General features: G+C 46.5%; 1 protein-coding gene across 1 annotated transcript in view; it reads left to right on the top strand.

Annotated features, from left to right (window-relative positions):
- The window catches only part of CSMD3 (CUB and Sushi multiple domains 3), a 2,836,509-nt gene that overhangs the window by 1,587,966 nt on the left and 1,221,733 nt on the right, over window positions 1-26,810 (top strand). Inside the window, exon 17 of the mRNA XM_085605076.1 lies at window positions 24,564-24,751. Coding sequence (XP_085461202.1) covers window positions 24,564-24,751 — 188 coding nt within the window. The remainder of the gene's footprint in view (window positions 1-24,563; window positions 24,752-26,810) is intronic.

Genomic DNA, 26,810 nt, shown 5'->3' on the forward strand with positions numbered 1-26,810 from the left:
ACTTTTATTAGTTAGTAATCGGAAGGAGCACATCGTCAGCGAATAATGAAACCTTGTGATCGTCCAGACCGAAGCGCATCCCTGTGATAGCAGGGTTCTGCCTGATCTTGTGTGCCAGTGGATCAATGCACAAAGCAAAGAGAAGGGGGGAGAGCGGGCACCCCTGCCTCGTCCTGCGAGCCAGGGGGAACGGGGAAGATGCCACCACATTGACTAGTACCCGCGAGGTTGGAGCATGATAATTGGCTCGGATCATCCCTATGAAGGCCTCTGGGAAGCCAAATCTCTGTAAAACTCTAAACAAGAAAGAGCATTCAACACGCGGTCAAAGGCCTTCTCTGCGTCCAGCGCGAGAAGAGCCGTTGGAATATGTTTCCTCTAAGCCTTTTCTATAATATCAATAATGTGTCTCAAGTTATCGTGGGTTTGTCGGCCCTTAATAAAGCCAGATTGATCCAGGGCAATGAGGGAAGGAAGCACCGATTCAAGACGGGTGGCTAAAATGTTTGTATAAATCTTGGTGTCCAAATTTAGGAGGGCAATTGGGCGATATGAAGAGCAGGCCGTGGGCGATTTACCTGGTTTGGGGATCAGTGCTACTATGCCTCTCTCATAGACGGAGTGATCTGTTGTGTTGTGGCGATGTCATTAAATAAGGCAGTTAAAAATGGAGTTATTTCGGGAGCAAAGGTACGACAAAAATGAGCCGTGTACCCATCAGGCCCTGGCGATTTTGGAAGTTTAAGTGCATCAATCACTTTCTGCACCTCCTCTGAGGTGATAGGAAGGGCCAGATCTTCAGTACCGACTGGGGGACCTGGGGGAGATCCACGGAATCCAGATAAGACTGTTGATCGTGGGGCCGTGGGTCATCGGAGGTATATAGCTTGCGATAGCAGGTTTCAAAGGTTAGTGCCTTCTCTTCTTCCGTCTTGTGGGTGCCCCCCACGTCATCCACAATAAGCTTAATATACTCACGTTCTTGTTTGATCCTCAATTGGCGTGCAAGAAGGGACCCCACTTTATTTCCCCCTGTGTAGTTCCCAGTTTGAAGCCGTAGGAGAGTCTTTTCCGCCCTATTAAAATATATTGCCTGCAATTTCCCCTTTAACGCAGTGACTTTTCGCAGTGCAGGAGCTGAAGGGGAGGTTTTATGCGCCGTATCTGCGGCTTGTAATTCAGTTTCCAATAGGAGACCTTCCTCTTTTTGTTGGGACTTCAGAGTGGAAGCCAACTCAATACATTTCCCCCGGATGACGGCCTTGAAGGCGTCCCAGGTTGTGGCGTGGAAAGTGAGGGCGGGGTCATTTTGCTCAAAAATTGTTTTATAGATTGCTTTATCTCATCCTGGAGTAATCGATCTCGACATAGGAAGTTGGGGAAATACCAGCGCACGTGTTTAGGGCGGGGGTTCGGCCAGGAAAGGGTCAGTTCAAGTGGGGCGTGGTCAGATAAGCAGATCGGGTGTATGTGCGTGTGCACTAGTGAGGGCAGCAGGGATTGGCTAAGGAATATATAGTCAATACGGGAGTATGTTCTATGGGAGTGAGAGAAAAAGGTGTAATCGCGCACAGCGGGATTACTGTCCCTCCAAGTATCTATCAGTCCCAAGCGCTGCAGCTGTGCCTTAAGCGCCCTACCAACAATCCCCGCTGCCGTTCTGTTGGAATTTGAGGTGTCTAGAGCTGGATCCCATATAAGGTTAAGGTCCCCAAATATAAGGATAGTCCTGTTGTCCTTGGTTGGGTGCGTATAGCGCAGCGAATGTACAGGCCCGGCCCCCAGCTCCCCTCTGACTAGGATATATCGCCCAAATTTATCAGCTTTGGATGCTTGCATTTGAAATGGGACCCCCGTATGAAACAGCATCGCCACCCCATTATGTTTATTAATATGAGATGAACTAAATATTTGCGGGTAGGCTCTATGTTTTAATTGGTGTATTTCAGATTTTTTGAGGTGCGTCTCCTGCAAAGCGGCCACTTGAACATTGTGGTCTATCAAGTATTTCCACATGCGCTGACGTTTATGCGGGGAGTTAAGTCCCCGAACATTCCAAGTTTTTGACGTAATAGCCGTATGTAACCTCCCCTAAGTGTATACATTGTTCCTTGACCCCGCGCCAGCCCTGCCTCGCCCCCCTCTGGACTGCCACCCTCACATGCAAGTGGAAAAAAGGCAAAGAGAAAAATGAAAGAGAAAAAAAAAGAAAAAAAACGGCACCACGACACCCAACTAATTTAACGAAACTACTTAAACTATAAAAACGAGTGTGGAGAGTTCCCATCATAGAGGGAAGACTCCGAGTATACACACACTCGAAGAGCGTGACCATTTCTGTATCCCATGCCCCTTGAACAGTAAACGTTTTAAGGCAAATAGGTATAGCTTGTGTGCGGCAGTTCGATTTGCTTCTCCCCCCTTGTTTCCTGAGTAGTAGGAGGTGTATGCCAGAATGTATCTCAGTCTGAGCGGTCCACCCCAGGTCATGCAACCTCCCCCCGCCTCCCCTTCTTACCACACCTCCCGTAGCCCGGCACGTGCTGCGCCCTTCTCTCACACACAGGCCGTCAAGGTGAAACCACAGGTGTTCCCAAGGTACACACTCAGGAGCGGGAAAGCGTAGGGGGGAATCAATTAGAGAACAGTATTCTTCTCAGGTGTTCATTGCAAGTCCTCCGCTCCATCCATCCCTCCAGTCAATCATCCGTAATCCGCTCCCATTGGAGACAGATCTCCCCATTGGTCTCGCCAGCTTGCAGATTATCTGGACTGTTTGGCAGTTTTCCTGCCCATCTGTTTCCACTGAGCACCCTCCAGACGGTCGGGTCTTTTCTGGGCCCCCGGGCCGTCCATTGATTATCAGGTACCTCCAGACCTAGCAGGTCTGCCACCTCCGTCAACTCCTCGCAGTGGCAAGTTTTGTTGTTCCATTGAAATGTGATCCCAAAGGGGTAGGTCCAGCGATATTTAATGTTCTTGCCCCGTAGAAAATTAGTGATCGGATGAAATTGCTGGCGCCTCAGGAGCGTAGCTGGGGCCACGTCTTGGTAGAGTGTGCAGGTGGTGTTTTGAAAGGAGATGGTGTCCAGTAATCTCGCCTTGTGTAAGACCCTCTCCTTTACTTTAAAAGAGCTGAATTTTTCTAAAATGACTCTCTCCAGCGTGATCTCCGGGCCATCTTCCCCCAGGACTTTCGAGAAGAGCCCTACCATGAACGCCTCGAGGTCTGGGGCTTCGCTTCCTTCCGCCAAGCCACGAACGCGGACATTGTCGCGACGGGCGTGATTCTCCAAATCTTCGCATTTGATTGTGGCCGCTCGGATCTGCCTACGTAGCTCCACTACTCCTCCTTCCAGGGGCTTGAGGCGGTTCTCCACATCTTGGTATTTGGCTTCGAGGTCAAGCGTCCGCGTCCCCGTCGAGTCTACATCTGCCTGTAAAGACACCAGCTTCTCCCGCACCTCTGTGCGAAATGCTTCAAATGAAGCTTCCATGTCTGCTTTAATATCTGCTCAGAGGTACTGCCGAAATTCACGAAGGAAGGCCATAAGATCTTCCTGTGTTAACGCCATTGTCGAGGATCGTGACGTCGCTCCCTTTTCAAGGGTCTTGGTGGCCGCCGTCTCGAAGTATTGTGAGACCTTATTGTTTGTGGTTTTTTTGGGCGTCATAAGGCGGGCGGCGCCGGGTCAGCCACTGACCGCCTTGCATTTCCAGCTGGGCGAAGACGCTGCTGCTGAAGGAGGGCACCAAGTTTGCCGGATGTTCCACAAGGCTCCAGTGTCAGAATTCTTGCGATACGGCGCGCTAGTCCTTTGACTCCTGGGTTAGGTGCACCGCCGTACTCCTCTGCTTCCGGCGCCACTAGCCAGCCGCTTGATAATGCGATCGTTGTGCTATCCTCTGGCCCCACTCTGCGGTCTTCAGGAGGTTTAGGCCATATGCTGAAACCTGGGGTTTACCAATGTATTGAAAATGGAGTGTCCTGAATGGCGGCCATCTTAGGGTCAGGCAGTAAAGAGCAATAGATTAATGCATCATGCAGGCCACGAAGAAACCAACCCTGCCACCTCAGATAGAAGAGCTGGCGTAGCTTAGGTGTAGTCTAGGTCAGGGGGATCGCCGCAGTTCCTGTGCCCCCCCATGTTCACCACTTGCCTGGTTAAAAGCTATGAAGACGGCAGCCACGTGTCAGTTGGGATCCCACAGGCCCAAGAGCGATGTCCCCAGCTCTCCACGCCAGGTTGCAGCCAGACTCTGTGGCAGGGAGGGGAGAGAGACACCGCGCCAGTGCAGCTTCCAAGGAGGAGACAGCCCGATGTACCGAGCTCCTCATTCACCCCGGGCCCACCATTCTAATGAGGCAGAGCACCCGCTGCAGGTCACCCCCCGCCGCGTCCGCCATTGAATTCATGAGTAGTATTGTCGTCCATGCAGTATCGTCTTGCTCGCACCCGCCTCGACGAAGCCGGCCGCTCACCGGGGTCTGTAGAGATCGCAGCAAGACGCCGTCAGGGTCTTGCCGCAGCGGGAGGCGCCATCTCTCCCCCACAGCTCTCCGAGGCGCCGCTACCGGCCAAAGCAGTCCTCGCCGCTCAGGGGCACTTCACAGTGAAGGTCGGGCGATCCGCGGCATCCCGCTATCTGGGAGATCACCAACCGCTTCCCTGAAAACGAAGTTGCGCAGGGCCTAGGACGGAGCCGATCAGAGATCTGTCCGATCGGCCATGATGGTTGGCTACGCCCCCTTGTGGTATGCTTTTAATTGGTATCTGTCTGTCAGGTGGCCCATCCTGTGGCAACAGTAAAATTCCCAGGGTCTGGTTGCTGCTAACCTCCCTGGGCTCTGCTGCTATAGCTAGGTTTAAACCTCTGAGATTTAGCGGTGGAGTTGCCTTTAAGACTGGTGCCGTTGCATGCTAGCGGCCAACATGGCCCCCTCGGTGGGGGTCTTTTTCAATTTGTGTTGGACCAATTTAGCGGTCTTTCTGTGCTTGCTCATGTTTGGGGATCATCTTTGTGGGTCACCAAGTAGGGTGTGTGTGTGTCTAGCCTTTCGTCTCATAATCAGCCTTCCTTTCCCAGTGATCATTAGGGAAATTTCCTCATGGTGGGTTTCTACCTCCCCTACATGCAGCATTTTGTACGATAGCTACGTGTTCAGGTATTGTGTTTAACAGCAGAAAGGGGTTCTTGGCTTGGGCAAATGGACCTCACCACACCAGACAGCCTCATCATCATCATTCCCAGGTACACGGAGGTGCCGTGGTGGTGGCATAGCCTCAGCTCAGCATTTCAAAAGGTGCTTAGGGTGTAGCTGATACAGCAATTGCCCCCGCATACCCTGCTTCCAGTTCTTGTTTTGTCCCTGGGGACCTAGTGGATGCGTAAGTAGCGTAATGGTGGCTCTCATCGTCCTTAACTACCCTATTAGTTGCAAAAGGTTTTGTCCTTTTAGCTGTCTCAACTAGGAGGTGGTGGGTGCGACGTGCCCACTGCCGAATGAGCTTGCTGATACCTAAGAGTTCTCCCATATATGCCAAGTCTGCCTCAGTGAAGATGATCTGGTTGATAGTTGGTGTCTTTGTTGGTATGCTAGTGATACTTGTGATCAGAAGAAATTTAAAGAATACAAATTCTAGGGTTGGAGCCCCTAGGGAAGAGCTGGCCTTGGTCCCATAGTCGGTAAACTGGAAGGTAATTCTTAATTTGGCTAGCAGATCTCGTCCTACTAGATTCGTTGGGGATGAAGGGGACACGATGGACGGGGGGGTCGAACTTCTGGGGCTACCTGGTACTGCTGGCCTGTTAATCTCTCATACCTGGGCCTAACCATTCATTATTCAGTAGGAGGAACGCCAGCTTCTTCAACTGGTGGGTTGGAGTATTCTAATGCGAGGAGTGTGGGCGAGAGCACCTCCATACCTGCATATGGTGGTGGAGGTGCTGATGCCTTTTTTGCTATTTGTAGTGCAGGACTGTCGTTCTGGGCTTTCTTGAAATTCGCCCATAGTTCTAATAATGCCTGTCTCTTATCTTTCTTTTGACCTGTGTATTTGGTTTGTATGTGTGTTCTCTTGTGTTCAATTGTGCTAGTGTCAAAAGTTGCCTTCTGTGTCACTCCCAGTGGTCCAAGCATACCGGCTGTGTCACACCCAGTGGAAAAAGTGTGCCACTGTGTTACGCCAAGTGGTCGAAGCAACCAACACCTCTCACTACTTTCAGATACCAACAGTGTTGAGAAACCGCTGACACTGAAAAACCCATTCAGACTAAAAAATAAGATTGAGGTGTCAACTCCGACAATAAATACAATTAATATTCACCTTTTCTAGCGTGCTGACTATCGCAAAAAGGTGACTTTTCCAGGATCTCCTCCGAGGTTGCCTTGTGGCTACTCAGCTAATACTTATAAAAATAGGTAATATGCTAGATTTCTGTCAGTGGCAGGGTGCTCAGTTTATCTTTTTATGTTTCTCCCTAGTTTGCCATATGCCACATGCTTTACTAAGGTTCTAATGTAGTCTTTTACCCTCTGTGAAGGCTGCTTCAGGAGGGACCACTGCCTCTCGTATTCAGCAGAGGTTCTGATCTATTGCGGTGCCTGCTCACCTTCCTTGTTGAGCAAATGTGAATCGGTCGGCCGATGTCCCCTTCCATTGGCTGCAGTCAGGTTTGAGGTACCAATCAGCTCCTATGATTGCTCGTCAAAATGTTGGTTGAACATGAAATACCTTGAAAAAACAAGAGGCATTTGGCAAAATAGGAACAGTTTGTTTAAGTAAACAATATGGCCGGGAGCACAGTCACAATCATAGGGTCTGAGGACTGTCTCAATTTACTATCGGTTGAACATGGGTCTTTATACAGTTCATTGAATGAAATAAAATGGTGCTGGTGATCCTTTTTTGGTAAAGAATGTAAACCTCTGTCTTTGGAGCCATAAATTATTGTATTGGATGGGAAATCCAGGTGGGACTCGACCTTGGGTGGACACAATGCGACCAGTGGATAACATGTCCAAATGTCCGCAATGGGGAGCACATGATCACTGCATGTACTGCGTGTGCTGTGTCCTGATTGGCTATGTGTTCCTAACTCCATTTGGCATTTATGGTGTTTCGGGTACCCATGCACCCCTCCAGCCAGGTGTGCTTTATTGGGGCCAATCCCTCTGGACCATTGTTGTGTTGCTGTACCTATCTGTAGGATTGATCTGGGATTTCCTGTTCACGCATTTGTCTGTTGGTTACGTGCCAACCCTCATGTGGCCTGTGAATCGGTGACCTCGGGCCTGGGACTCAGGGCCTGCCTAACTACATATTTCTGAGTTGGAGTGGATGTGGAGTTCACAACAGGCAAATTAGTCAATAAATATACAATTTCGTTATTATGCATGAATTCATATTGACATTGACTTTTTCAATATTAACAGTAGTGTTCTCTAACGAGGTGCATCTTCAGCTGATCCTAAAATAGAGCAGCTTCAGTTGTTTAATGGATGTGCAAATCTTGTTCCCAATTCTATGTGCATAGATGGAAAATGTATTCTAGCTTGTTTTTATTTTTTATACTTCTTATTCTCCAGTCTGATAGTGTCCTGGCTGTGAGTGTGCAAGAGCCACCAGAAATGGTGAGCTTGTCTTCAAGATGGGTGGCGGCTCTGGCTGTAATCGCTTTGTAAAAGGTGCAGCTGGTTTTCAACATAGTATGGACCTGCAAGGGGTACCAATGGATACATCAAAACAGAGGTGATGTAATCATATTTCTTATGGCCCTGGATGAAATATGTTGTGGCATGTAGAACATCCTATACGGGTGCCATTGTGGAGCTGCGAAACCATGCAGCAGTGTTTAAGCACCATCCAGATGAAACACTACAGGGAGATGAACTGCAATTTTAAGTCTTTGCTGGAAGAAACTGGTTCACTTCCTACAGAAAAGAAAGCTGGGATCAGTCTGTCCATTTTTTTGTACTATGTTCCTTGAGAGTGAGGTTGGTGTCCAAGCAAATTGCAAATGGCTTGCCATTTGTTTAAAATTGCAGTTCAAAGTCACCAGCGTTCATGTGATTGAACCAGGTTTGTTCTATTTCTTTCTGCTTGTTATTAGAAATTAAACACACATTTAGTTTTGGTTGGGTAGAGCTCCAGGTAGCCACTGGATATCCAGGTCTGGCTGATGTGTTGAATATCTTCAGCAGAGGAAACCTTCAAGTATAGTTGTGTATTATCATCATATTGGTGATTCTTGATGCTGTTAACTGTGATTAGACCCCAAATAGGTTCCATGTAGAGGTTGGAGATGACAGGGGAGAGTATGGAACCCTGTGGAGCTCTATAACTGGTACTGTTGATTTGAGACATGAAGGTGCCCATGTTACAAACTGGTGTCAGCTGAGAAGGCAGGAGGAGATCCAGTTATTCTTCCCTGTGAATCTCGTTGAAGATTCCAGGGTGTGGATGATGGTGTGATGGTTGACTGTATGAAAGGTAGTTGAGAGATCCAGACATTTCAAGAGGCAGGGGTCTCCTTATTCTGGGTTCAGGAGGGCATCCTCTGTGATTTGTAAGGTAACATTCTTTGTAATGTAGTATGATCTGTAGTCTTATTAGCAGTCATGCAGGAGATGGTCAGTATTAATGGAATTTTGGAGTTGAGCATAGACAGTTTTTTTGTGATCTTGCTTATGAATGGTAGGTGAGTGACAGGCTTGTAAACAAGCAAATAAGTCACCTTCTTCCAACAGGACTCAGCAGTTTTCTTTCTTCAAGCAGGACTATGTTCTTCAAAGGTCCAGAAATATACTGACGGTGTGGTGGTGATGTGGCAGTTTCTGCTGTGCCCTAGTCAATGACTGGAAATTTTCCCTACATAATATTGGCTACTTTCTACCCCCATTCATATTTTGCCTTTGTCAATGCTCAATACTTTTAAAATGCTCCAGCAATGGCAAAGCCAGTAGCAATGACTAGAAAAATGGTTTCTTTTACTTTCACACATGTTGTGTAGCAGTGCAACACAGCAGCCATCTTCAAAGTATAGAAATCAATCTTTTGATACTTCCAAAATGACTTCGACGTTGCTTCATGCAATTTTAAGATTCAATATTCTAGCCATTTTGAAAGTATAGAAAACAAGGATACACCTTATCCAGTCAAATCCAAAGGTAAAGATGATTTTCTCGAGGGTAGGGGCACTTACAAGAATAGTCGCTTTCTTCCTATTGCAAATTGTGAGCTGCGCCAAACAACCTGCCAACTGGTGGGATTTAGCAAAGTTGAGTTTTCCCCTAACGGCCTTATTTCTTGCAGAGCTGTCTTGTCTTTGCCTAGCATGTTTTGAATGTCATTCAAAAGTAACTCCATCTTGCCCTGTTGTATCCTGCACATGCCCCTCAACAAATCTAGTTTGATGCCAAGAAACAAACACCATCCTTGTAGCAGGATCTATCATCTTCCCTATTGGCAGTGGAACTTTAAGTAATCCTGCTAGCTCAACAAAAGCATCCAGGATGCAAGCCCACTCGTCTAAGTTTGATTCATACACAAAATCATCCAAATAGTGCCTTTTGGGCTTTTGGGTGTTGCTTTTGCAGTGCCTAATCTAAAAATGTACTAAACTCCACAAAGTAACTACAAGAATTTTCCCAGGCTATTGGCACACATTGTCAAAATAGATTTGACCTTTGAACTACGAGCTCAACAAATTAAAGCTGTCTCGGTAAACCCCAAGTAACCAGACTGCTGCCTCATTTCCACATTAACTGTCAGAGCCCCTCTGCCTGTAGGTCTAAAGAACTCTATGATATTATCAACTGATGCAAAGGCTACTGCTCATTGCTCTTGATTGATCCCATCAGTGATTGCACCACCCTCTATGTCGGCCAAATAGTACATTTGTGTATAATGGTAAACAGATTTGTTATGGCTTTATCTTTGGGACTATGCCCTGCGGGGATATTACCAAACTGGCAGAAGGGCGTGACCAAAGGACCTTTTATCTGACCTAAAGACAGTTCTTTTAAGATCTTTTATTATACTATGTCAGGTGTTCGCCTACAGATTTCAGTTTTCTGCTGCTCCTGACAGTATGTTGACCTTCGAATGGGACTTTGAACCTGTTAGAAATGGGATTTCTGGTTGGCTAGGGCTTGCGCCAAAGCCAGGCAGAAACCACCACTCTAAGTCAGGGCTGGGGAGTTACACGCAAAAGATAACCCCTGCTCACCCCCTTGGTAGCTTGGCACGAGCAGTCAGGCTTATCCCGGAGGCAATGTGTAAAGCGTTTGCGCGCGCACACAGCAACAACACCCTAGGCCCACCACACAGGAAACTCCACACAAGGTTATATATAAAAAATAGCCTTTGTATTATACCAAAACACATTAGATAATATTCACACAATGTACACGGTGCCAACTGGTACTGGCAGAATTTACAGGGGACTGTTTACACAAGACAGGGCCACATGGACCACTGTCAGAATAAGCACAAATCACTAATTGTAGATGTAAAACATATATCAACTGTACACAAATTCTAACTGTAGAGCACAGCCAGTAACTACTGGTAAAAGGTAAGTACACCCTACGCAATCCTAAACACCTTAGGCATATATCACGCAGGGAACCATGAACTTCACTAGCATAACCTATACTAGGAAAACCATCTCCTAAGCAGAGACACCTTCAGAAATAGGAATAAGCATAAAGGCAAGGCACATTGCGCAAACGTACACATGTAAGAATAACCATGTACCCTAGGTGAGGGCACAACACAAAAAAACTGTCCCCAGGCAAACTTGGCCTCTCAGGGGCTCAAACGCCCTTTGTCCAAAATGTCAGGGCTGGGCTGCGCAGGCAGCCAAGGCAGGAGGCGCAAAAGATCAGGCCTAAACGTTGCAGCTGCCCACTAAGTGCTGGGCAGCTGTGACAATGGGCCTGGGCACCAGCGTGCCCCCTGAGTCCTTGTCTGGGACTCTGCATGAGAATGCCCCCGAGGAAAAGAATGGGGACTGGCACCACTGTGCCTACTGAACCCTACTGGGGCTCTGAGAACAATGGGGCCAAACGATCCAGCTGCCCACTGCTGCGCAGCTGGGGCGACACATCTTTCCTGGCCCTCTGGGTGCCTCTTACGCCCAAAACAATGTGCCACAAGCAGGTAGGGCGTGCACTCCGCGTGCCCCCAGGAGTCCCACTCTGAGACTATCGCTCAAAGAAGAAAAATGCCCCGTGATGCAGTTGCCCGCAACGGCGGCGCAACTGTGAGGAGATGTGGGGCTGGTACTGCGGTGCTTTCTGAACCCCCACGTTGCAGTGGCCCGCTACGGTGGGGCACCACCGAGAAGCAAACTGGCACAATCACCACCCACGTGGAGTCCCACTCACCTGGGACTCCCACGTTGTCTCCGCTCTCCTGGTCTCCCGTGCTGCTTCCTCCCACGGGCCTCAGAGTTTCAGGGCCTTTGCCGGAACTCTGCTCCTTTTACCAGGCATGCGCAGGACTCCGGTAACGCTTGGGAGGCTTCTCGGCAGCAGGACACCATGCAGGGCTCCTCTCCGCTCACGGGGGCCCGCCTTGATTCAAAGATCGCCTGACTTCACCCGGGCCCCCTCCTGGGACCCGGGACTTGGAGGTGGAGTCCGCGAGGCCCCAGACGGCCTGCTTCTGCCCCTTCCTTTGCCGGCCGGCACTTCCTGGGGATTCCGTGGGCGCGGGGCTTCCCTCGGGAAAGCGGAAGTCCCGCCCCACGTCAGGCAACTCGCGGCATGACTTCCGGCTTTTGCGTGTTCTTGGTGGCTCGGGCCGGCGGCGGTGAAACGGGGGCAAATGAGGGGTAGGCTCCCTCATGATTAAGATTAATAAGCGGGGTGGGCACCCGCAATAGGTCACAATGCGGGGAATCCCTACACCAGTGATTCCCTCTTGATGAACGACCCGGCGCTGCAGAGCCCACACGCTCCTCAGGTAAGAGGAGCGTTCTATCTCATAAAAGTAAAGCGCTCACTCAGCGCCAAGGTAAAGTCAAAGGTCCAGGATCAAAAATGGCGTGCTCTTCCCAGCAATAAAGAGCAAAGCGCCCTTTCAAATGGAGGCCAAGTTCAGGGGGCACAAGGCTGGGCTCAGGCAGGCCAGCACACAGGGCCCTCCAGCAGGGAGGCAGTCCCTTGTGGCGGTTCCTCCTGGAACCCAGCAGCAGCAGCCCCCAGCGTCAGGATCAGCACAGCAGAACATCTTACATGGGGTCACAGCCCCTTTTTATATACACATTTCCTTTGTCTCAGGCTGCAGGGTTAAGGAAAAACCAGATGCAACTGGTTTTGGAGCACTCTGCTGTGCTCAGCCCCTCTCCCCATTTACTGGACAGGCTAGGGACATCAGTCGCACCACAGGGGGCGGAGCCAGCATTGTGTAGGGAAAGCCCAGCCCTATTCAGGTCCCAGGTGTACTCCTCCCTGCCATCAGCATGCAGATCTCTCCATTCACCACCGGGGCAGACCCATCCTGACTCCTGGAGCCAGGCGCACCAGCCAATCACAAGCCAGACAGTCACTTCACATTTATTACACAGACATGCCAGCTTCTAGAAGTGGCACTTCTACACTAGACACAGTAACGCCGCACACATCGCACAGCATTCAATCTCACGAGTTCGCACATACCAAACTCGACCCTGCACTCCCCACGCATCAGGAACTACCATGGACACACACATTCCCTATGCATTCCTATGGGAGGGCAGGTCAGTCTCACTAAATGTAACACCGAGCGCACGCACTTTACACTGGGACACAGTGTTAAAGCACCTAGAGGCCTAAAACCACTTACACAACATAGGGGAAAAGCTAGGATAATTGCAAAAGGTTTTGGGGGTGAACCCGCCACAAGGGCCAAGTCCAACAGAACCCTTCATCAAAACATGTAATCAGTAGCTGTGAATTATCTTTTCAATGATATTTGTTCAACAGTGCCCTAATGCTTAGAGGATAGGGCCATGGGAAAACCTCCTGTCTCAATGCACGGGGGACTTCATCTGACCTAGAATCTTGGTGCCTCTCATTTCTCTGACCTTCTCTGAGCTCCTGAACCCTTCCCTCAGTTTCACTCTGGGCAGGGTGCCCCACACTGCCTGTGGATCAAAAGTGCTCGAATTGTTATCACTGTGCCCATGCATACTTGTTTTCTCGAACCGCTATCAGATAGCTATGGCACCCTTCCCCCACTGATAACCTTTCCAACCTCCATATGGTATAGCCTTTTTAAAGTACTTGAGTTTATCATATTTCCCTTTTGAAGATGATGCCCAAAAGGGGTGCTTTGGCTTGCTTCTCCTACTTAGTTGACATCAATTTGTGAATGAGTCTCAAACCATCTTCATGTAGCATGATCTTTACATTTTCATCCTGAAATCCTAATTGTATTGGAACTATGCAACGCTAAGGAACAGTCTTTGCTCCTCGTCAGTTCTTGCCTTGTAGAGCCAAATGTCCACTGCGCAATGTGGGAACTTCTTGACTATGACACAGGACATTCATTATCCTCAATGCATCCAATCAATCATCAACATTCCTTTTCTCACTGGTCCTCTTATTTTCTTTATTGTCTTCTTCCTTGATGTCACTTACTGCCCTCTAGTTGCACCTACAACAATAAAATATGACTATGAATTATTTGCTCATTTACTGCCAAGGGAATTAAACTGGCAAACCATGTAAACTCAGTCACCATTGGAGGCTGCCTGGATGACACCACTGGTTAAGTGCTAGTGGGGTGGCCTGCCAGTTACTCCTGATAAGCCACCCAAGCTCCGAACGGGTTTACAGTGTTACCAAAGACCACCTGAGGGTAACAGGCTTCATCAGTGGTTGCTTGCATGCTTACCTGCATCTGTTGATGATTCCTTGTGTCCCCCTCCTGACCCAGTAGCACTACCTGTGGCCAAACACTACAAAAAGCCTCCACGCCAGTTTAGAATGGAGAATATGTATCTGATTAAAACAAGACTAAAAGGCCAAAAATCCATTCAGTAGGAGTCGAGATATGAGTTTTTAAAGATTATATCTGAAAACAGTGCTTAGAAGTCAATAGCACTAAAGAGTTACGTGAGTTCACGCTAGACCGGGCCACATCTGAAATTTCAAGCCGACCACAATGGAGCGAGGGTCGGATACAATTACAAACAGGTCCGCTGAAGTTTTACCTTCTCAAGTTGAGCCATGCATCCCATTCAGGGGAAAACAGTTCACCTGGAGCACGATGAGTGTCACTGACGGTGGTCCACGGGGCAAGGAGAGCTGCCAGACATTGCAGACAAATGGGCTGGGACTTCGTGGTCTCGAGCGGTGATGATGCTGTGCAAAGAGATGCTCTTACGCCCACTCACGCTGATCTTCGAGTGAGCGATGCGGTTTCTGGACCACATGGGCCCCGTTCATGATCGCAAAGAGCACAACAGCTTCCTTTAAAGGGCTGTAATGCAGGAAACCCACTTCTATTTCTTTTTCTTTTTTAACTTTTTATTTATTAAACAAGCTCAAAAGACAGTACAATGATATTCATCATGGCATGCACAGTTGAAATTCCAATTACATCATTAAGGAGCATATGGGAATGGAGAGAGTGGACAACAGTATGCAAACGATAAAAGTGTATACCTAGGGGACCGCCCCTCGAACATCAACTCGGGCTCCTGTGGTTGGTTCATGACTCTCCAATGACCCCCTGTAGACATGCCATGGTGCCCAGACTTTCTCCCATTTCTTGGTAGCTCCTGTACTTTTATACACTGTTTCTTCCGCCCTCTGGCACCAATCCAGGTCTCTTTCCCACTCTAACACCGAAGGAGGGAGTGGCACTCCCCATCTCTTGGCGATGTTGCGCTTCGCAATTCCCACTGCCAATGTAAACCAGATGGTTGCGTATTTGGACCATACCACCTTCCCCTTAATTCTAAGCAGGAGCCACTTTGCATCTAACGGAACCTCAGCTCCCACTACTCTGGCCATTATTACTGTGACCTTGTGCCAAAATTGCACGACCCTAGGACATTCCCACAGAATATGGAGAAAGGTGCCCTCACCCTGGCAGCCTCTGATGCAGTGCGGTGAGGTGGCCCTTCCAATCTTATGGAGAAGCTTCGAGGGAAAAAAGGAGCAATGCAGTATCCTGAGCTGGACCAATCGAAAATATACTTGTATCGCTATTTACCTTGGGCCCTGAAGTGCCTCTTCCCATTCCTCCTCATCTATGTTGCCCAGATCGTCAATCCAGGCAGCCCTTAAGTATGTCAGGAAACTCACTTCTGGGGCCCAAGACCGAGGGGGAACCTCAGGCAAGGGTAAAACTCACAGATGGCAGAGTCTAGCAGCAGTGGCAGAGTTGCAAGAAGTCTTTTGAGACCCTGAGACGTCAGAGAGCAGGAACTAAGCCAACAAGCCCTTGGAGAACTCGGATTCAAAGATGTTGAGAGCTGAACCAGTCCCTCTCACTTCCAGGCAAGAAGCAGCAGGCAGCAGGCCAACACAGCAGAGAAGGTAGCAAAGTGGCAATCCCTTGTGCAGCACAGCAAACAGCAGGCAGCAGGCCAACACAGCAATGCAGGTAGCTGCGTGGCAGTCCCTTGAGCAGCACAGCAGCTCTTCTTCCAGGCAGAATATCCTTGGTTCTAGTATAGTTCTGATTTGGTGGTGTCAGGGGTCCAGTACTCACACCCAAATGTGCCTTTGAAGTGGGAGTGACATCAAAGAGGCCTTTGAAGATCACAAGGTCCCTGCCTATCCTGCCCTGACTCTAGACACACTACAGGGGGGTTTGCAACTCTTTGTGTGGGGACAGGTACAGCCCTATCCAGGTGCAAGTGTCATCTCCTCCCTCCAAATCTACCCCAGGGAGGCCCATGAGCCTGGGGATGGGCCATCAGAATGCAAATGTCACACCCCAGATTCCTTTGTGTGACTATTTAGAGGGAATGCACAAAGCCCAGCTTTCGCCCTAGCCCAGACGTGTATTTAGAGACAGGCAGAGGCACAGAATGGTTAAAGTAAGATAATGCCAACTTTCTATAATTGGCATTTTCAGACTCACAACTTAAAAAATCAACTTTAGGATAAGTTACGATTTTAAATTGTTAGTCCTAAAACACCAAACTCCCAATCTCAATCTGCTCCCAATGGGGAAATTTGATAGATGTTATAAGGCAATACTCATGTTAACCTTTGGAAGAGATGGGCCTTGCGGTAGTAAAACATTAATTTAGCAATTATTCACTACCAGGACATGTAAAACTCATGTCCTACTTTTTAAATACAATGCACCCTGCCCATGGGGCTGCTTAGCACCTACCTTAGTGGTGACTCATATGTAATAAAAAGGAAGGTTTGGTCCTGGCATGTTGGTTAACTGGCCAGGTCGAAATGGCAGTTTAAAACTGCACACACATGCTCTGCAATGGCAGGCCTGAGCCATGTTTACTGGGCTACTGAGTAGGTGGCATAATCAGTGCTGCAGACTCACTAGTAGCATTTAATTTACATGCCCTGGGCACATATAGTGTACTCTAATAGGGATTTATAAATAAATTAAATATGCAAGTTGTGGATAAGTCAATGTTACCATGTTTAGCACTGGTTATCAGTGGTAAAGTGCCCCGAATCCTAAAGTCAGAAAAACAGGAGGTCAGGAGGCAAAAGGTCAAGGGGAACCACGCCAAGGGTGCCAGGTCTTACATATGGTATTTGTAATCACTTCTAAATGCATCCCCAATGCAGAAATACTGCTTTCTGCATCCCTCGGACTCCCATAGCACTGTCTCAGGCTTTCCTATTCTGTTGTAGGGAGGGTGATCTTTGAATTTCACTGCAGCTGTTCCCAGCAAGTCTCTACTAGATAAAAGGGTGTGCTCTGCCCAGGCAATATATGATTGCCCGAGGAGGTGTAGGAGTTCGCCTCTGATCACCAATGATGCTGTTGTTGCCACACCTGGCCATTAAATTACCACCCAGGTAAGGGCGGATTAGTCCAATGAGTTGCTACTGGGTGAGCCCACTGGCTAGCATGTCCTGTGCTTCTTTTGAATGTAGTGATGTTCCTTTCTTTGCACCCTTTGATGCAGTCTGGGTGGAGAGAGGTTTGGGGTAGCCCCAATTGCTGCTTTGTGTTTTTTGGTCTTGTGTGCATGCCCTCCATGCACACCAGTCTTCAGTCCCCTAAACGAGATACTCCAGCATTCGATGCCTTTTATCGGGACTGTCCTTTGCACACATTGTATTATCTGATGGTCAAATGTATTCAAATGGAGGGCTACTTACCACTCTCATTCTCTGTATGAGAGGCAGCAGGCGTCTCTTTGTTTTGCACATATATTTTGTGCACAATAAGCTCATCATTTCCCTGTCATGCTTTCACCAGTATTTCAAGTCTAAATGGCATGTTGCAAATTATTCGTTGATGTGCCAGAAACATTTGGCTGAGTTATGTTTTCACTACAGTGATTGCATTGCTCCACGTTGATTGCTCTTCATTACACTACACGCTCCTATTAGGAGGTTGCCTCTGGCCGAAGTAGTCCCTTCATTGCCCAGGCGCTTTTCCTAGTCTTTACTTGGAGATCCTTGGCATCCTGTATTGTAACGTGATAAATGACCATCACTGTTAAATGATTGTGTCCCCAAAGTACTGACTCAGCAGTTGATGCCACCAATTTAGCACTGTCGGATGATAAATGAAGCACTAAAATGTTATTACTGTTACAGAAAGGCTCTTGTAGGGCCTGTTTAACTAAATGGATTTCTCTCAGCAAGAGCCGCTTTGCAAGCTTCAATGTGAATAAAGGTTACGGTTATCACGTCGCCGCAGTGGCACACAATGCATCAGAATCACTGATCTCCCCACAGTATCACCTCTTACCTAAGCTTTCGAGGGTTTATCCTCAACATTAATGCACGATAATGAACTCAACTCAGTATATTTTTAAAACGAACCCGTGACCATTCCAAATACCTGTATTTATATCCATGAACTCTTAGTATTGCATTGCATTGTAGCACTTCCATAGCACTTTTCCCATTTGGTCGAACAGGTGTGTATAGTTGGAAGATCATTTTGTTTGAGACATGGTCCGGGGTCATGCGCAGATTGTGCATCATCATGTAGCAGCATTTAATGCATAAAGCACCATACATAAGGAATGTGTGCAGAAGTATGGTAGGATAGCTTGAATTATTTTTTATGACCATTAATTAAACACACTAGCCTCGGTGTGCAAAAAGCCACATAATAATTTTGCACTCCTTGGTTTATAAACTGGCCTGGGAACAGATTTCCAAATTTAAGCAATTCATAAAGTAAATTTGCAGAACTCTAGGTGTACTCTTAGAAAACGTCTGTCAATCTGCCCTCGAGACTATACGGAGATATTTCTGCGTGTGAAGTTGCACATAGTGTAAAATTGCACACAGTTGCGGCTCTCATGCCTCGTGGGTGGGGGTTATGGCACGGGAGTTCGTGCGGGGGGGCGTTTAAAAAAAACCTTATCTTACCGGGTCCTGCGCCGTCTCTGCTCCTAGCCTGGTCCCACATTCAACAGTTTACAGGAAGCATGCATCCTTCATCTCCTCCCCTAAGTCAATCACAACGCTGCAATGGCAGCGTGCGGACAGCGCCCAACCAGGCGCCTGTAGGGAGGCCATTTTCTTTATGAATACTGCATGCAGCCTATATAGAATTTTTTTTGAGTGCGCATGACTGGTTTTGTCAAACAGTCATGGCCCACCACATTGGGCAAGCCACTCCTCCTGGACCCGAACCACCAACCTGCCCCCAACCAGGCATACCCTCCCGACCGCCCCCAACCAGACATACCCTGCAGTCTGCTTTCTCACAGCGCAAGAAGCAGAAACATAAAATGGTCTTTAAAATTCCATTTTATGTTTCTGCTTCTCCACTACAATTGATTTGTGCAATAGGATAGTTTTTCTCTCCACAGTGCGAGTTTCTCGATACCAACCTCACCCTCAAGTGTGGAACCAAATCACTTTACTTAAGAAAGTCATCAAAGCTACTGTTCAAGTCCTCTTACCTCTGCTTCTGGATGGTGACAACACCTTTTGCTATGGCCTACCAAAATCCACACTGGCCTCCTTTAAGGATGCCAAGGATACCATATACGCTTCACACTGTACTGCCCATGCAAGGTCTGAAGATTGAGAACCACATCACATCCACAATGATGCCATCCACTGTCCTTCACCTTCAAAATCGACTGCGTCATTTACAAAGTTATGATGACCAGCACACTTGCATAGCTGGTTGACAAACTCACCATCTTGGTGGCTCTTGGTACACCGGTAGGCAGGACACCATCAGACTGGACACAAAAAAGTAAACAAAAGAAACTCAAGAACACAGACCTTCTCCATCCATTCATCCAGGTTGTAGAGCAACATCCATGTGTCCATTAGGGCTGCTCCAATTTAGGGAAGAGGTGAAGATTCACCCCGTAAAGAAGACTACATTGCAATGAAGTACCAATCCACTTCTTCTCTCTGAACCTACCTACCTCTCTCATCACTTGCTGACTGTATCTTTGCCTTTGACATTCTCCAGTGCTTCACTGCCTGTTGTCTAGGTGCGCACCACACAAATATCACATTCATACACATACAATGAAAATAGTTTTCCCATTTAGTCAACCACTTTCCCTACACCACCAACTCGGGGCATGTTACAAGTAGTTTCCCACCCTGGAACAGGACTTCCTCCTTTCCTTGACAGGAGTAAACCCTGTGACTGACATGCTAGCTGTGCTTACATAGAGCACAGCCCCAGACTCAGTCGCTTACCACTAACCACTTCCAGCATGGACGTGGTTCAGAGACCGTTTTAAATTCCTACGAATCTTTGCATTCATAGGTGCTTTTACCATTGCTGGAGAAGGATTTTCTCTAGGACTATGTATTGTACCATCCTGGGGAAAAATCAAGTATGAATACATGGATCTAGAAGAACAACATTACATTTTATAAATAATTAACACTCATAAATCAAGTTGTTTGAGCATGTAAGTTGGACTTTCATGAGCATATTTATTTGTTTTTATTTTGTTATTTTATTGGAAAAGTTTTATATAGCGCTGGCTAGACCCGGAGTTATCAGAGCGCTTTACACGAGGATCAGCGGGTTACAGGTTACATAGTTCCATCAATTAAATCAAAGAATCACAGAGGGAGGAGGAGGCAGAGGGAGGGAACACAATGGGAAATGAGGAAAACAATGTCAGATGACCGGCTGGGTAGGTGATGGCCGAGGGGGTGAAACCAGGGCCAGACTCCTTTATAGCTGCATATGACAGCTCCACCGGGTATCAGCCAGGGTAGCTCGTACACCTGCTGGGTAGGTGGCAGCCGAGGGGGTGAGGGCCCTGTTGATCCGGCTCCGTGGTGTGTACAATGCTCAAAGTTTCAGAGGATCAGCGAGTTATGAGTTACATAGTTACATCAATTAAATTAAAGAATCACAGAGGGAGGAGGAGGCAGAGGGAGGGAACACAATGGGGAATGAAGAAAACAATGTCAGATTACCGGCTGGATAGGTGATGGCCGAGGGGGTGAAACCAGGGCCAGACTCCTTTATAGCTGCATATGACACCTCCACTGGCCATCGGCCAGGGTTGCTTGTACACCGAGGTATGTACTAACAGTTTTGGTATCCACCCAGGGGGCATCGTCAAAAGTCCATCGATAGTTCCATCAAAGTTCCACCAGGCATGGGCCCTGTTTATCCGGCTCTGTGGTGTGTACAATGCTTAAGGTTTCAGTCGGGGGGTATCGTCATAGATCTAGTCATAGATCTAATTGGTAGCACCCATCCCGGAGTTACTGGGAGGCCAAGACTTACTTCAGGGTTGATATGCACTCGATAGCAATGCTTCCAGGGGACAGGCCAGGACAGCCATCTTAAGGTCAGGCATATAGAATGTGTAGCACCGGGGTTGTGGGTCACTCAGCTGTTGCCCCAAGCAATTTTCTTGATGTGAGTGAGCCTGACGTAGGACTAAGTGTAAAAAAAAAAAAAAGAAAAAAACTGTCCCATTGCAAGTCTTTTGCGCAGTGGAGACCCTGATGTGAGCAACGAAATCATCACTCCTGCTGCCATTTTAGGGACAGGCACAGCCCTTGCCTAGCCCTCCTTGAAGCAACTCTGCCATGATTTTCTGCCATTTTGGGGTCAGGCGGGCGGGAGTGGATCTGCGGGGCGGGGTTGAAAAGCACCTGGGGTCAAGGCACGACTGCTCTCGGGAAGTCAGGGATGCAAGGCTTCGTGGTGGTCAGCAGACAAGGGGATGGAAAGCCTCCGGTGGAGAGTAGCTCAGTTTCTCTGGGGTGATAGGATACAAGACTATTACCTCGGCCGCTTGAGCGTCGGTGGTTGGAGATCAGCGACACAGCCACAGTCGCTGCTGGGATCCCCACGATCAGATCCCTCCACTTCGGTTGGGCAGTTGGACAGCAGCGCACTGCGGGTGCTTCAAGCAGGGAGAAAGAGGAAGGCGGCTAACGCAGACTCTCAGCAGCCATCCAGCACCGTCTCAGCTTCAGTAGAAGCACCTGGGGTCGGGGCACGGCCACTCCCGGGAAGTTAGCGATGCAGTCATAAATGCGAGCAGCGACCGTGGACCACGGGCGCATTTGAAGACTTCGGGGGAAGGAGCACGGCATACCGGGGTGTGAAAGATGAGACTCTTCCACACAGGAGGGTCGAGGCAGCCGGGCAGTGTTGGCGAATCCGGGGTGCGGTTTGTACCAGGTTGTTATCAGCGTCTCACCTCGGGTTCAGTATCCAGCCACCGGTGGTCAGCGAGTGTAGGTGGCCAGGCGGCGAGTAATCCACGACAAGGAGGACTCACCAGGACCTCGCCCGCTTGAGGGTCGGTGCTCAGAGAGCAGCGACACAACCACAGTCGCCGCTGGTACCCCACGGTCGGATCCCTCCATTTCGGTCAGGCGGTCGGAGAGCAGTGCACTGCGGGTGCTTCAGGCAGTTGTCCTGGCCGTCAGCTGAGGCGATGAACCCGTCGGGCTCAACAAGTGTCCAGCTCCGCAGTTTAGGGACGGCGGCTCCCCGGAATTTAGTAGGATCAGTGCAATCATCATAATCAGGTAATCGTCAGCAGCTCCAGGATCCAGGCTCGCTGTGCAGGGGTAGCGGTGTGCACCAGGGCGGAGGATGGCAGGGTTAGACAGGGATATCTCCGATCTCTGTAATCCCCAAGCCAAGTTCCTTTCCGGAGGCCGAATCAGGCCCGTTATGCCCTCTACATTCTGAAGTGCCAGCATTTGAATCTGTAGTCCTAGGTTCTAATCCTGGCTTCTTCACTTGAGTGAAAAGTTTCTGAGTTTTGCCAAATTGTTTAATTTCTCATTGCCTAAAATTGTAAATATTTGAAATGTAATGCAATGGTGAAACGTGTTGTTCTTCAATGTGTAAATGTCCACTTGATGTACACAAACGTTTATTGTTTCCTCTTAAATCATTGCTCATATTCCAATATAGCGCTTTATGTTGATAGCAAACTTAGTCACAGTTAACATCAAATAGGCATACCTTCACAGAAATGCTCCACTGAAAGTTACAGAGGTTTCCTGCTGAGAAGGTAGGGAATATAATTCACTATGGGCCATATGTAGGTACCTAAATACCAGTCGGTAACGGCCGAAAATCGGTAAATATCCCGTTACCGACCGGTAATTAGGCACTTGAGATGTAGGTGGCTGATTTTCAGGATTCGGTAATTTACCGAATCGGAATTTTAAGAAATCGGTAAAATACAGATTCGGTAAATTACCGAATCCTGAAATGCTATGTAGGGGGCACTCAAGTGAGTGCATTTCTGTTTCTGGATTCGTTATTTACCACCAACTACAAGTTGATGGTAAATGACGAATACCTTTGAAAAAGCAATTTTGTTCCTTTTGGAATGTGCCATGTGGCAGACATACATGCCCTTAGGGCATGTATGTGCGCCACATGTGCACACATGCACGATTCAGGTGTGCAACAGGGTGTCAATGTGACACCCTGCCACCCATGAATATGCTCCCCCTATTACCGATTCGGTATTTACCGAATCGGTAATAGTGAATGGCTTCCCATTCATTCCTATGGGCCTCCAGGCCCATAGGAATGAATGGAAAGGGATGCATTATTACCGAATCGGTAAATACCGATTCTTAAATACCGAATATTACCGATTCGGTAATAATTACTGAATGGTTACCTACATTCTATTTACCGATTCATAAATACTGAATCAGTAAAATTCGGTATTTAAGAATCGGTAAATATAATTTACCTACATAGGGCCCTATGTGAGAAATGTTTCTTGATTTATCAACCAGAAATGTTAGTACTGCAGGTTGGAAATTGTTAAATGTCTTTTAAAACAGAGGACATTTTACAGGGGAAAAGAAGAGGACAAGTTAAAAAATTAAATCAATAGTGCTGTGATACTCAGCTTAGCTAGTGTGAGTGCCTAATGGAAAAATTATGTGAAGAAAACTGTACATCAATTTTCTAAATAGATCAATCTGCATTTCAAAAAGCTTTATTGAGAGAATGCTGGAGTAGGTTGTTGTGTTGCTGTCTACAACCATCAACTGCAAAATGGAAACACAAGACTTCAAAAGGCACATATGTAGTCTTGTGTCATCCATACCAGTGCTCAGATTGGACACTTCATCCACTGGCTCAGAAGGGAGACCACTCTGTCTACAACACATGCACTGACTTGCTGTCTGTGAACTACTGCTTGTAAATGTCACAACTTGGAAAAAGAAAGTGGTAGTTGTTGCAATATGTTTCTGACTTCTGATGTCAAGTGCTAATGCTCTTGGGGCCACTGAGATAGTCCAAGTGTTGTACACAGTAAACTTTCTTCAAAAACGGATGCAGATCTTCTTTATAGGGGCCATGATATGGCCCTAAAACAAATAGGTTTTCCTTTCAATATGGGGCTAATTGCATGCTGAACACATAATTTTGATTGGAAAAGTAATCCTTTTTATATTTCTTTTTTTGTGCTATTTTACTTGGTGCACAAAATGTGCTACCGCTAATCTGCATTGGCCTATTTTCAGCAACAAATACTTTGAGAAGTTACCATTTCATGTTAATATCTACCTGTTGCAAAATATTAGTGTTCTTTTAAAGACGCAAATCCTAAAAACTCGCAGTCCCGTGCTACAAAGTTTTCTATGTTAATCATTTAAGAGTTCAGTAAAGCTGTCCGCAGTATCATTTATCCAGTGTGGACAATACATTTCCAAGCTGAATGGGTCAATGGTTTGATTATTGAAGACACTCACTTTAAACAGACTTTAACTGTGATAGATACAAAGTAAGAATTTTCAAAACGTTCCCCATTGTTTAACACTGGGACTGAGAAAATCATGCAACTGGGTACCACTGTATGCTTGGATATGGCACTTGAATTTAAGATTTTTGAAATCTGCTCAATGATCGTTTTTCTGTATGATTAATCATCTTTCTCTCCCACTTTAGATTTCAGACAGAATTAAATTATGATGTCTTGGAAGTTCACGATGGGCCAAATCTATTGTCCCCTCTCTTGGGATCTTACAATGGAACTCAGGTCCCACAATTTCTGTTCAGCAGCATCAATTTTCTCTATCTCCTCTTTACCACTGATAACAGCCGCTCCAATGGAGGATTTAAAATCCATTATGAGAGTGAGTATTTGCCTCTTGTGTCTTTTACAAAAATACCTGCTGTTTAGAATTTTAAATATTCTGTCTTTGTGGGAAACCAGGAGGCAAATAACTATGCCTGTAGAACTGTTGTGTTTGAATGAACAGATTTTACTCAGAAGCAATTTTCCATAATGTAGTGGTTAGTGTTTAGTTTTACATTTGAGTGTCTCCAAATCTCTTCTATAATAATAATATGCTTGATTATTAAGTATCATTGAAACTACTGTGATATACAAAAATATAATTTTCCCTAAAATGTAAAAGTCTTGGACGATGTTCTGTATTTTAAATCGTTTTGACGTCCATATAAATTCCAGTAATGATTGGCTGTAACATTTTAAGGCCTTTTTCATTTCAGAAATGATTGTCATTTTGTGCCACGCTCGTTTGTTGGAGAGTAGTCATGTGGACCCCTTGCGGTTTGAATTTTAATATCAGTTAAAACAAAGAGAGCCCCTATGAAACACGCATTGCCTGCATTTTGTTGCTCATCAGCAATATTGATGTAATCTACGTAGAGATAGTTTGTCTCTTTGTACATTTGTACTTATTTAGATAAAATGGCAGCTGAATGCTTCATGCTTTTACAACAGATAGTTTTCGCAAGTTAAGGTGAGAACATCAACTTATACGTGTTGCAACATCCCTGAATTAAAATAGAAACAAAGATATAAATACAACAAATATATCCTAACATCTTGCCTGGCTCCATGCAATATCACAGATACATTTGTGTTAGGAAGGTAGTAAGAAAATGCAACATAATTTATTGTTAGGTAAAACAATAATTGCTTCATAGTGTGTAGGCAAATGAGGTGGACTTTAATAAGGAGATTAGCACACATAACATGTTTAAAGAATTGAATTGCAGAGTTAAAAATATTTCAAAATGCCTTGGGATCTTGTCCTTTCTTTAATTTTTCTTTAATGTGGTAATTTGCTACCAAAAGTTCATAACATTCCTCTAATTGGGGCTTTCCCAGGTGACACTTGTTTTAGCTAATGAGCAAGGACTTTATCAAGGTAATATCCAGTGGATGAATTTATAGCGCTAGTATACAGCTTGGTCCTGAACTCATAATTTGTGGTTGTAGCACAAATGGGTAATAACATCGAAATTTTCCACCTGTTTCCAGCTTCTTAAATGCTTGAAAACTGGTTAATGCAGGGGGCTTACAGTTCCATTAACTGTTTGCTCTACAGTCACAGAGTAGTCAGTAAGAATGAGAATAGAGCCATAAACTCAACTCCAAAGCTTATTCATATGCAGAGATACATTTAAGAACCATTGTGATGCACAGAGAGGAAACAAATATAATTTATGTGCAGAGAACATCACAACAGACATTAAATTGTGGTTGGACACCCGGTGATTCATGAAAAACGTAAAAGATCTATGGTAGACCATTGTTTCTCATTTTCCTTAGATTTCCTGGATTAATGCCTTGCTACTAGAACAAAAGGTGTTTTGACTGTGCATTTTCTACTAAAGGGATATTTTTAACTTTTGGCATCAAAAGAGAATAGCATGAAGAACAAGATCCATTCTGAAAATAAATCCTATTGAAGTTTCATTTAAGGACTTTTAATGTCCTTTGGGCTAGCTTCCTGGTATAAAACATATATAGAATTCTTTCTCATGATAAGATAGGATCCACATTTTCTATCCACAAAAGGCAGTGTGTTAGTACAGATTCCACTACTTGCTATACCCCTCTTGTTAAATATAGAAGACATCTTAAAATGTGTTGGTATTTGACTGCCTAACGTTCTTTCCTGTATGCACTGGTAAGAGATGATAGCATTTTCCAATTCAAAAGTACTACATTTTCTCTCTTTGATGCATGCTGTTTTAACACTTATGAGAAACACTTAATTGTGTGAGCTTTTGGACTTATATGGATCAGTGCAGAATGTGCTTTGGTCCTTTAAGCTATTGCAGGATCTACACAACTAAGTTTACCACAGGGCTGTGGCTTTGGGAGGAAGGGTCTGCTTTGCATCTTTGAATGCAATAGGACATCACAAAGGGATTTAC

This window comes from Triturus cristatus, chromosome 5_1, assembly GCF_964204655.1.
Source record: "Triturus cristatus chromosome 5_1, aTriCri1.1, whole genome shotgun sequence".
Taxonomy (NCBI): domain Eukaryota; kingdom Metazoa; phylum Chordata; class Amphibia; order Caudata; family Salamandridae; genus Triturus; species Triturus cristatus.